Genomic DNA, 12,127 nt, shown 5'->3' with positions numbered 1-12,127 from the left:
GAACTCTTCTCTCTGCAGTTTATTCAGGACCTTTGAGCAATCTTCTGACCCCAACCCCGGGGAGAATTCCCCACAGCCTTAAGTACCCGCTGGGTGGCCAACCCTGATACGCCACGTGGGAACCACCAATAGGTTCAGGTGCTCGGAAGCAAGCCAGATTCTTTGCCTTAGCCATATAAGGAGTTGTTTACCACAGAGAGCACTCACCATCGGGAAGGCGGAGGGCGGAAGCCGGCGCCATCTTCCAGGTGTGGCTGCACGCGGCTCTCTACAGACAGCGCCCAGGCCCAGAGTTCAGGCCCCACAACCAGACCGGACCCCCCCACCCCAAAAAAAGAGGATGGCAAACCATCTAAAAATGGTCATAAACACCCTTGTTCAAGTGTCCTTTATCCCAAATGTTGAAAACAATCTTTCAGATATTAATACCATCATTAGTCTTGATAGAAATAGTAATGCGCCCATTCTGATTTATTTTTCAGCAATGGATAAAGAAACAGATCGTGGGGAGGGACAGCCATTGGATTGGCCTCACAGACTCAGAGCAGGAGAACGAGTGGAAGTGGCTGGATGGGACACCTGCAGACTACAAGTGAGTATTCAGAAACCTCCATGGTGCTCAGATACTCCCTCTTCTATCTACTGAAACCAGTTGCCTATATCCATAGGGGAAACTGGCTGACAGGTGATAGGCTGTCCAATAGAGTTTTCCTCTTTGGTTTACATGGAATGAATTTTTATTTCTGAGAGAGAAAATCATAAGACTCATAAAACTACACAGTCATATTCTTCTGTTATGAGGAAGGTAATGAAGCTTAGACAATCTTAAGTATATTCTGCTTTTACCCAGATAATTTTTTGCCAACTGAGGGTTCCTTTCAGCCCACTACTATTGGTGTATCTAAACCCAGGAGACTCAAAAGTTGCACTATAGGAAAACCATCTACTAAAGGACTTTAGAGCTCTCAGGTCCCTCCCCTACAAGTCAAAGGTAATTCTACCCATTTGAATCCCATTTCTTCTCTGGTGGCCTTGCCACCAGAGCTCTTTCTGAGCCTAGCCTTCTGGGGCTGTTCTACCCAGGAGAGGAGAAAAAGAAGCTGTTTTAGGCATTGTGGTAAGACTTCTATCAGTGGAATAGCAGCATTGGGTCAGAGGTGATAGAGAAGCCAGATAGTTCTAAAAAATGCACACATAAACAGACAGCTTTGTCCTTTTGAGACCATGTTTCATGCATGGGGCCTAAGGCAAATTCAGTCTAATGCATGTACCACCTCCCCTGAGAGTTTTTTATGTTTAAATCCACCTTCTTCTCACCTTGTTCTCAACATGGATGAATCTGAAGAATATCCTCAAATGTTGATATGGATCATTTGGAGATCTTAGGTCTGCCCCAAAAGTGAGCATCTGCCGACCTGGTAGATAGATACTCTATCTGCTCTTCTGTACTTGGAAGTTATGCCCTAACATACTCTGGCACTCAGGAATTCTCTGGTACTTAGCATAGCAGGGATGAACTATGGGAGACTCAAAACAGTTGTGGATATTGTCATCTATACACAGCCATGGAGGGCTGGGAGTGAGAACAGGAGGTAGAGATAATTAAAGACAAGACAAACCTATTTTCTTTGCTAGCCAGGATTTTTTTTTCAAAGAAAAAGTCATCTCCATTTTTTTCATCCCAATAAATGAAGGAAAAGTCTATGTTAGATTCACCAAGAAATTCATTCTTTAGCTTTCCTCCAAGAAACTGGGTTGGCCCTCATGGAATATATTGAGCTGGAACACCACAGTGTATATGCTAGCTCTTCCAAGGTGAAACTTTGCCTGGACTCTTGGGTGATTTGGAAACATTGCTACCCAGGATTACATCACCAGACACATTACTAAGAACTTGTCCGCAGCCCCAGCCTTCCAGCTGGCCCCCCAAAGCTCCAGCTCCTGCTCTCTTCTCACAGCAAAGCTTGTGCCTCTTGTTTTCCACCCATATGCATATAAACCTTCCCAGATCAAATTCTAAATGCAAGGAATTAGACATTGTGTGAAATCTCAATAACTGAAGGCTAATAAATTTGACACATAACAATAAATGCTGCACATATCAGCAGAAGAGCCAGTAAAATCCAGAGGAAGTGCAAAGACTCTAGGATCAACTGAGAGCTGGGGTTCAGGACGTGACCCTGCACTCAAAGCTATGAAGACCTTTCCCCCTGGTGAGGTATTCCACCATGTAGTATCTGCCCCTCCCTGTGTGTAAAACATACTTGACCAAAGCACTGTGTATTTTGAAAAAGATTTTTATGCACACACACACACACACACACACACACACACACACACACGCCATTTAATACAGGGCTTACCATGTGGTAAGTACTCGAGACATATCACCTCCAGGTATTGGTGGTATTCTTATTTTGATCATAATTACCATGTTAAAATAGTACTGTTACTATGCAATTCTTGTTTTGTTCTGTCTCAAGTCTCACAGCAAGTTTGTGAGGAAGATAAGAACATTTCCTGTTGAGACCTGGGAAGGGCTGCAGGCTTTCTAATGGCCTTCCATCAATACCAGTCTCTCCAAGTACTTCTTCATCTATCCAGACTTATTTTTATATTCCTTTTCTGGGTTTCTGAGGTCTCTCTCCTGCCCATAGCAGTCATTCTCTACATCCAGACACCTAAGAGATTACTCCCAAGAGGTCAAGGCCCTGAGTGAAATTATTATATACCAGCAAATCAGGTGTCCCTAGAAAAAGACACATTTCTAGAAACACACACCCTAACAAGACTGCATCAAGAAGAAACAGAAAGCCTGAACAAGTCAATAATAAATAAAGAGGCTGATTTAGTGATCAAAAATCTCCCATGGAAGAAAAAACTAGGACCAGAAGCCTTCATGGCTGAATTGTACTAAACATTTGAAGGATTAGTACCAATTCTCTTAAACCTATAAGTTGATGGGGCTGGCATCATCTCAGACCTTGCCTCTACCACAGAGGAATTAAGTGTCACAGCTTTCTTCTTACCATTTTTCTCCAACACATACACAGCCCTTTTCAAATTACTTAGGGACTTCGTGGTTACTGTGAAGGAAGAAATATACAAAGGCTAACAGGCCTTCCACTGCATTTTTCTTTTCTTTTCGTAGGTCCTATGGCTTAAACTCAAAGCCTGGGCACTGTCCCTGAGCTTTTACTCTCAAGGCTAGCACTCTACCACTAGAGGCCCCGTTCTACGTCTGGTATTTTGGTAGTAAATTGAAAGTGAATCTCACAGGCTTTCCTGCCTGATCTTGCTTTGAACCATGATCCTCAGATCTCAGTTATCTGAGTAGCTAGGATTCTAGGCCTGAGCCACCAGCACCCAGCTTCTTCTGTTATTTCTGACTTGGTTCAGAAAGGCAGGGGTGGAATAAACAGACAAAAAGGAACATGACAGGGAATAGGTGCCCAAAGCATAGAGCACATACAGGCCTGAAGCTAGGTTTATTTCCCCTGAACTCCTCAACTGACTCACTGAGCCTTGTGCTATTGCTAGGCTAGGACAAGGCAGGACCAGCTGGAGAAAAGGGACTGCATGAGAGGGACTCTGCAATAGTCTGGGACAATGCCCAGGCCAAGTTCTCACATACTGTAGGTCTGCATTGCTCATGTAACTGTAACCCCTCTGTACAGTATTTTTACAATAAAAAACATACAAAAGAAATAAGTAAAATGGCCAGCCACCTGTGGCTCACCTGGATACTCAGTGGTAAACCGGGATACTCTTGAGGATTCAAAGCTAGCATGGGCAGAATAATAGGTGACTTACCTACAGTTAACCACCAAAAAGCCAGGAGTAGAGGTTTGACTCAAGTAACAGAGCATCAGCCTTGAATGAAAAAGCCACGCAAAGAGCAGGAGGCTCTGAGTTGAAACCTCAGTATGGGCACTAAATACCTACAGTTGGCCATCTGGCAATCCCTGGAGAAGGAGGGTGCTGTCCTTATTTTTCCATTTCACCATAGACATATGGCAATTTCATTTCTGGCTGACAGTCTCTAGTCTAGAGATTGAGACCCATTCACCATCATCTAACATTCACTGAATTATCCTGCACTATTCCCCATAAGCCAGCTAATGGATTTTTCCCCCTGGAATACGGGAATATTATCCCTGTACTCACATTAAAAAGACCCATTTGTACCCCAGTTGTGAAATGGTAACATCTTTGTTGTAACACCTTAATAATAACAATAAAATTACCTATTTTTGTGGCCCATTTCTGAGGCTATGTCACAAAGACAACATTTTAATCCTAAATATGATATCAAAAAGAGCAGGACTTCAAAGATTTACTGATAGAACATGTAGGCAGAAAAATCAATAAGGATAATCAGCTAACTTAGCTGAATTGACAGTTGTGAAATATTTCTCCCAACAACTGTAAAAAATGTTTTCTTTTCATGCTTATAGGACATTCACCAAGTAGACCACATGCTCTTGACTATAAAACAAGTCTTAATAAATTTAAGACTACTTTTGGGGCTGAGAAGGTGGCTCAGTGGTAGAGCGCTTGCCTTGCATGCATGAGGCCCTAGGTTTGATTCCTCAGCACCACATAAGAAAAAAGAAAAAAGCTGGAAGTGGTGCTGTGGCTCAAGTGGTAGAGTGCTAGCCTTGAGCTGAAGAGCTGAGGGACAGCGCCCAGGCCCAGAGTTCAGGCCCCACGACCAGACCCCCACCCCCAAAAAGACTACTTTTATAGAGTATGTTCCCTGCTTCCAAACAATTAAATTAGAAACTAACAGAAAAATATCTGTAAGATTCTCAAATATTTGGGAAATTATATGACACTTCTGAATAAACCATAGATCAAAAAATAATCACAAAATTCTGGAAAATGTTTCACAAAAGCTATACAAGATATCAAAAATTATAAGATGTAAGCCAGGTACCAGTGGCTCACGCTTATAATCCTAGCTACTCAGGAGTCTGAGATCTGAGGATCATGGTTCAAAGCCAGCCTGGGCAGGAAAATCCGTGAGACTCTTATCTCTAATTAACTACCCGAAAACCAGAAGTGGCACTGAGGCTCAAGTAGTACAGCACTAACCTTGAGCTGAAGAGCTCAGGTACAGCGCCCAGGCCCAAAGTTCAAGCCCCATGACCCACAAAAAATAAAATTATAAGATGCATATGAAACAGTGCATGTTTAGTAGTAGTACATTGTTAGCCTTACATTACATACATTAAAACATGTTCTGAAAAGTTGAAAATCAGCTTCAACTTCATAAGGGTAGAAAAAGAACAAATTTAAGTAGAAAGAACTTAGGTGCTCCCGGTTCTGTCCCCAGAAACACACACAGACACTTAACTGTGCACACACACAGTCAAGTACAAGGAAACACACAGGAAAGAGCAGAAAGCAATGAAATAGAAAGAAGATAAACCAGGGGCATATCAAAGCCAGTCTTTTTACTCTTGATAGAATGTGTCATTTGGCCGACTGTCCCTGTTAAGAGTTTACTTGGGCCAAAGTAGCAAGGTAGAGGATGTAGGCTGTGCCCACATGCTCCAAGCAGCAGGCTTCCTCACCCACTCTACTAAACCACCGGAGTTGTGAGTCTTCCCCCAGCATCCCCAACCCCCTTGCATCTGCTCTTCCCTTTCTCCTGTGTGGATGTTATTTGGCGGAATACCCGTCACGTGTTTATATCATGTTTATATCACAAAGGTTAAACAACAGCTTTCTGTCCTTATAGATGGCCCCACATCATATTTGTGTTTTTACAATATAAATTCACAGGATAGTAGGGACCAGAAAAGACTCTTCCGCTTCCTCTAATTTAACAGTAATTTATACTGGTATATGTTCACTTTTTTGGGGTGGAGGGGTCAGTTGTGGGGCCTGAACTCTGGGCCTGGGCGCTGTCCCTCAGCATTTCAGCTCAAGGCTAGTGCCCTACCACTTGAGCCACAGAGCCACTTGCAGCTTTTGCTGTTTATATGGTGCTGAGGAATCGAGCCCAGGGCCTCATGCACATAAGGCAAGCACTTTCACTGAGCCAACTTCCCAGCCCCCTTTAAAACAAAAAACAAAAAAACAGAGTAGCACTAGCCCAGGTCATACAAAAGGACTTTTCTACAACTACAGCCCTCATCATGGGATAACATTCTACTGTGAAGAAACATTTCTCACCACTAATATCTTCCTGTTTTGAGGCCAAGCCTTTCCCAGCAGAAGTCTGCTGGCCTTGTAGCTTTAATCTCGTGGTTGACGAGAAAGTACTAAGTTGTGAGGTTGGAAGGAACTATTCCCCAGACCGGGAACATATGTTCTGTCTCCATTAGGGTGACCCCAAAAACCTGGAGGTGTTCCACACCCACCAGCTGATTTGCTTGTGTGTGTTTCCAGCTCACTGGAGCCATCGGTCTAAGTGTTTCCAAGGTTCTTGGTGTACTTACTTTTTGGGTTGCTGTGACATGTGGATTATAATATGAGAGCTGGGGATTTGCAGGCCAAAGTTCAACCATTCCTTCTAGAGGCAATATTTAAACTGACATTCTTCTCCAAAACACATACCTTGTGTTTATCTGACATGTGCTGTTCCACTGTAAAGCACACACACAAGATGTTCCCACAAGTCACTTCATGGAATTGTTGCTTTTCCAGAAAAAGGCATGGAGACTGTGCACATTGCTGCTGCAGCTGGCTTTAGGCTACCTCCTTCCTCCATGCTGTTCTACCTCAGCACCTCCCCTCACCCCTGCAAAAATGAATGCTCATTTTCCCTTCTTAAAGGAAAACCTTGATTATTGTATATGAATTCCTGTGACCCAGAAAAGCCAGTGGAGGAAGGTAATAAAGATTACCTCCTTTCTTATCTCTTAATTATCTTTTGTAGTTGATAAGTCCTTTTCTTTAACCTATCTAGCTTTAAATGGTTTAAAAGAAAAATGTGAGGATAATATTAAGCAGGCTTTCTTATTGCAAAGGAGCCAGATCTATACAGTTTACCAGTAAACTGAGAAATCATTGTCAAGTAGCCTATCATTATAAAATGAAGCAGCAGGGGCTGGGAAGGTGGCTCAGTGGTAGGGTGTTTGCCTTGCATGCCTGATGCCCTCCGTTCGATTCCTCAGCACCACATAAGCAAAAAGAAAGAAAAAAGCCAGAAGTGGCGCTGTGGCTCAACTGGAAGAGTGCTAGCCTTGAGCTGAAGAGCTGAGGGACAGCGCCCAGACCCAGAGTTCAGGCCCCACGACCAGACCCAAAAATAAATAAATAAATAAAATGAAGCATCAGAGCTCAAATTCTGTAATCAAAATTAGGATCCATCCCTCTCACCATACTGGCAGAAATGAATAAAATGTACGTTAATGAGCTCAAACTCTGGGCATTGTTGACATTTCCAGAGTTGCCTTGCAAGTTGGACAGAAATATGTAAAAAAAAAAATTGTCCAAGGAAGTTAACCAAGTTTTGTTGTTGGCATTGTTTGTGGTACTAGGGACTGAACTCATGTTTGCTAAACCGGGGCTCTACCACTTGAGCCACACTTCCAGCCTCAAAGTTTTTCTTTCCAATTTTATTTTTATCTGTAATCACTAGGAGGTTTTTCGCTTTGTTTTGTTTTTAAGGAAGTGCTGCAGTTTCAACTCAGGGCTTCACACTCTCCCACTTTGAAACAGTCTGCCTGCCCTTTCTTGCATTATTTTCAAGATAGAGTCTCAATTTAGGCTGCTCTGATCTGCAATCCTACTTGTACTTTCCATTGTCAGTAAGATGGCTGGTGTGCACCACATGCCCACGTGTTGGGTAAGATGGAATCTCACAAACTTTTATGCCTGGACTGGTCTCAAACCACAATCCATGGGTCTCTCTACCTCTCAAGTAGCTAGGACTGCAACCTTGAGCACTCATGCCTGGCTTTGTCTGAGATTCTTGTTTTAATCCATCTTACTTGTTCTGTAAGTTCCATGAAAGCTGGGACTCATACTCTGCACTGTTGTGCAACCATCATCTGGATTATGCCTGGCACATAGCAGGTGCTTTATGAATATCTGTTAAGTAGTAAATGACAATATTCTAAATTTTCCTCTTAGTTTTATCCCATGTTTACTATCACAGTTGATAGTTTCCTTTAAGTTATCCTTTTTTTCATTAACTGAAGTGATTATTTAAAATCCCCAAACATACCCTTTGTTTGGAGGTATCCGGTCTACCATGCTGCTTCATTCTTTATATGCTTCACCTGCCTTTTCACACTACCATCTATGAAGTCATCAGGCTGGTCTTAGTGTCAACAGATAGAGGGCTATGTGAGCTCTCTTCTCAGGTGACCTGACAGCACCTGTCTGCTGATGGGTGTGAGTCACAATTGGTGGGAAGCATCTCCTGCTGCAGATGTTCTTCCAGACCCTCCCCAGAGGCCAGTGTGTTCTCACAAGCAGCAACCCTGAGCTCCTGTTCATGAAAGTGCATCTTAAAGAAGTGCCCTCAAGAATGGAGTCTCGAGCTGGGCACTGGTGGTTCACACCCATAATCCTAGCTATTCAGGAGGCTGAGATCTGAGGATCACAGTTCTAAGCCAGCCTGGACCAAGAAAGTACATGAGATTCTTATCTCTAATTAACCACCAAAAAGCTGGAAGTAGAGGTGTGGCCCCAGTGGTAGAATACCAGCCTTGAGCAAAAATGCTAAATGAAGGACAGTGCCCAGGCCCTGAGTTCAAGACCCAGTACTAGCACATATACACCCCCCCCAAAGAAAAATATAGTCTGTAAGTACATCTAATTTATTGCATAGAAACAGAATCAAGAACTGTGAACTCAGCCAGATGCCAATGGCTCATACTGTAATCCTAGCTACTCAGGAGGCTAAGATTCAAAGCCAATCTGGAAAAAGAAAGTCCATAAGACTCATCTCCAATTTACCACCAAAAAAAAAAAAAAAAATAGAAGTGGAGCTGTGGCTCAAAATGGTAGAGTGCTAGCCTTGACCAAAAAGAACACAAGGACAGTACCCAGGCCCTGAGTTCAAGCCCTACAACAGACCAAAAAAGAAAGAGAAAAAGAAAAACTGTGAACTCTGGCAAAGTGCTGTTCCAAACAAGAGCATCCAAGCTGTTAAGCCCCAGAAGAGCTCATCCTAAAGGAAATTTGTTTTTAAGAACCCTTCTCCCCAAAAAGCTAGTGAAATATAGGAGTCATTTCCAGTAAAAATTAATTACCATTTCTTTCTAAAGCAAGCAACCACCCTCAACTTAACCAATGAAACTAAGTTCATATAAACACATATGAAGGGTCTCTCATTTTCTGTTCCTGAGGCTTTAACTTGTTGGAGACAAGACAGTGAAATGTACAAGGATCCTTGTGAGTAAAACACAGAAGAGGGGAGGAGAAGGAAAGGAGGGAGGATGGGAGGAAAAAAAGAGCAAAGAGTCCTCCTCCCACTCCCCCTACCCCGCACTTTTAGTATATGTGCATTCATGCACATGCTTACATGTCCAGAAGTCGGCATTCTGTAATACATTAGAAAGGCATTCATCTAACTATGTCAAAAAAGGATTCAATCCCTTGGCCTCACAGTGATAAATCTTAATGTAATTTCTTTATGGCAAAAATGACAATGGGAGGTATTACACTGCACATTACTCTGCAAAACAGTTGCTCATCATTCTGAACAAGTGCATGCACTGCTTTTTCTTTCCATCATGCATTTTCATTCCAGGAACAATGCTTCAGTTTTGCTTCTTACATTCCCTCTGAATAAAGAACACCTCTGCATTACCGTACAAATAACACTCAATTTCTCTTTTGTTACAAAGAAATTGGAAAGCTGGACAACCAGATAACTGGGGACATGGCCACGGGCCAGGAGAAGACTGTGCTGGTTTGATTTATGCCGGGCAGTGGAACGATTTCCAGTGTGAAGACATCAATAACTTCATTTGTGAAAAAAACAGGGAGACAGGTAAGTTATGTCATGGCTGGAATGTGAGGGAGAGGTGGTGAGAAAGGCTTTGAGTGCAGGTTCTGTTTCTGTGATTTACTAGCAGAGTAGGTTATTAACCTCTGTGGAATAATAATACTTTCTCCATGAGATGGTTGTGAGGACCCAGACAAGTGGATAAATGTGTTGGGTATTTAAGAAGTACTCAATAAATGTTAGACCTAGAGGTCTAGGTCAATAACTTATCATCTAACTGTTCTTTAAAATATGGTAGACCAATATCCATACCTGGCCAAGCAATACTTCTGTGCATATTTACTGAGCATTTCCTGCAGGCCAGAGATTGTCCTAGGTAATGGATAGATACAAGCCAGAGGCCTTTCAAAAGATACCTAGCTAACATCTTACTTAATATATATCCCTCTTGCCTAACAGCACGTTAGTTTTCATCAGAACTAGATGGTGAAGTTGCTGGTGGGACGGGGGAAGTGGGGAAGGAATGCTAATGAGAATGAGGTTTCTTCTGAAGATGATGAAAAACTCTATCAAAGACTCAGAGTACAGCTTTGTGAGTATACTAAAACAAACACTGAATTCAGCACTTGAAATGGGTCATTTGAACGCTTGATGAATTACATTTTAATAAAGCTGGCGTTTTTTTAGCCATTAGTAAACAAAACCTTTTAGGCATTATTTTGCTCAAATTATTTTTGCAAGTAACTGGGGCACCAATTATATATCTGCCCATTCAACAGATAATTGCTTCAGGGACCCCAAAGCACGTAAGGAAGCCACAGCCTGATTAGTTGAGGGACATGGATATCTAGGCACTAGATTATAATCAGTGGTGACAACTAAACCAAATTAATCATTTTTGCCTTAGACATTTGGGAGTTGTTGAGAAGGGACTATTTTCCCCAAAATAGGTTCCTCCTAGAAGGAATTTAGCTTACTATGAATAAGTACTTCTACACACTTATTTGAAAAGGCAAATAATGTTAGGGTGACGGATGGTGGCATATACCTGTAATCCCACACATACCCAGGAGGCAGAGGTAGAAGTGACTGAGGTCTGAGGCCAGTTTAAGGAAAAAAATGTGAATCTCTATCTGTAAAACAAACTAAAGCAAAAAGGACTAGAGAAAATGCCTCAAATAGAACACTTCCTATCAAATGAGAGGTCCTGTGTTCCAGGCCCAGTACTGTCCCTCATCAAAGGGAAAAAAATAAACGTTATTAAATAATAGCTAATAGAATTGTTCCTAAAGATGCCTCTAACTCCATCCTATTTCTTTCTTCTAGACCTATCATCTGCATTATAACAGATGGTGATGTAATAACCTGAGCAAACCTTCAGGGGGCTCTCCAAGGTGAAGAATACTCTGGATTTCATTACCTTCTCTCCATGTTGGAGGAGGGAGAAGCACTGAAAACCAATACTAAAAATTGTCAGCTAGCATTTGCCATTATCCAAGGACTTGGAAACTGAAATGTCCCCCCAGAGCGATACCGATTCTCAGTGTGCAGATGGACTGAATCACATAGAGATTTTTCTCAGCCAATAATCACACAATTATGCAAATTAAATCACTCAAAGTATGGAATACTCCAACTAAAAAGACTCATCGGTTGTTGCGCTACACAAAGAACTTACACACTGTGTAAACAGTACCTTACATTTCTAAAATCCCAGATGTAGGAAAACTATGCAGACATATATAGATATATAGGCCAATTCTTAGTAATATGAAATATACTTAAAGAGCTTTTAAAACTTGGTATTTTTGTACAAAATATTTTCCTTTTACAATTATTTTCCCTCTTTTAGTCATTTTATGAATATAATACATGAAGCCAAAGAAAACAACAGTGGTACTAATAAAATCTCAGAGGGTTTCTTGTCAGATTTAATTCTACCCAGTGGCAAAAAAAAAAATTCAGTTGTGGTCTTAAAAATAAATATGTGTGTATATGTATTTTAATGTATCATTTCCTCAAAGGAGTGAATCATTTGAGGTGTCCAGAATATTCTTGCACTTTTTGCTGGTGAAGATTAAGCCTGAGCATTTACATGGTTCATGCAATTGGGCTCATGCCTTGAGCCTGTCAGCAGCCTCACTCATGGTGTGCCTGATAAAGTATGAATTCAGAATGTAAATCTAAATTAATTTGGTAGAGCAGAGCTGGTAG

At 41.8% G+C, this 12,127-nt stretch overlaps 1 protein-coding gene across 2 annotated transcripts in view; it reads left to right on the top strand.

The window, feature by feature from the left end:
* Colec12 (collectin sub-family member 12) overlaps positions 1 to 11,887 on the top strand; it is a 169,914-nt gene extending 158,027 nt beyond the window's left edge. For both annotated transcript variants that reach the window (XM_013014828.1, XM_013014827.1), the window contains exons 8-10: positions 483 to 592; positions 9,813 to 9,958; positions 11,240 to 11,887. In XM_013014828.1, coding sequence (XP_012870282.1) covers positions 483 to 592; positions 9,813 to 9,958; positions 11,240 to 11,259 — 276 coding nt within the window. In that variant the 3' untranslated portion in view covers positions 11,260 to 11,887. The remainder of the gene's footprint in view (positions 1 to 482; positions 593 to 9,812; positions 9,959 to 11,239) is intronic.
* The last annotated feature ends 240 nt before the right edge of the window (positions 11,888 to 12,127 follow it).

Source organism: Dipodomys ordii, unplaced genomic scaffold (genome assembly GCF_000151885.1).
Source record: "Dipodomys ordii isolate 6190 unplaced genomic scaffold, Dord_2.0 Scaffold25, whole genome shotgun sequence".
Lineage (NCBI taxonomy): Eukaryota > Metazoa > Chordata > Mammalia > Rodentia > Heteromyidae > Dipodomys > Dipodomys ordii.
The sequence above is the reverse complement of the archived record's forward strand: the minus strand, read 5'-3'. Positions and strand labels throughout refer to the sequence as shown.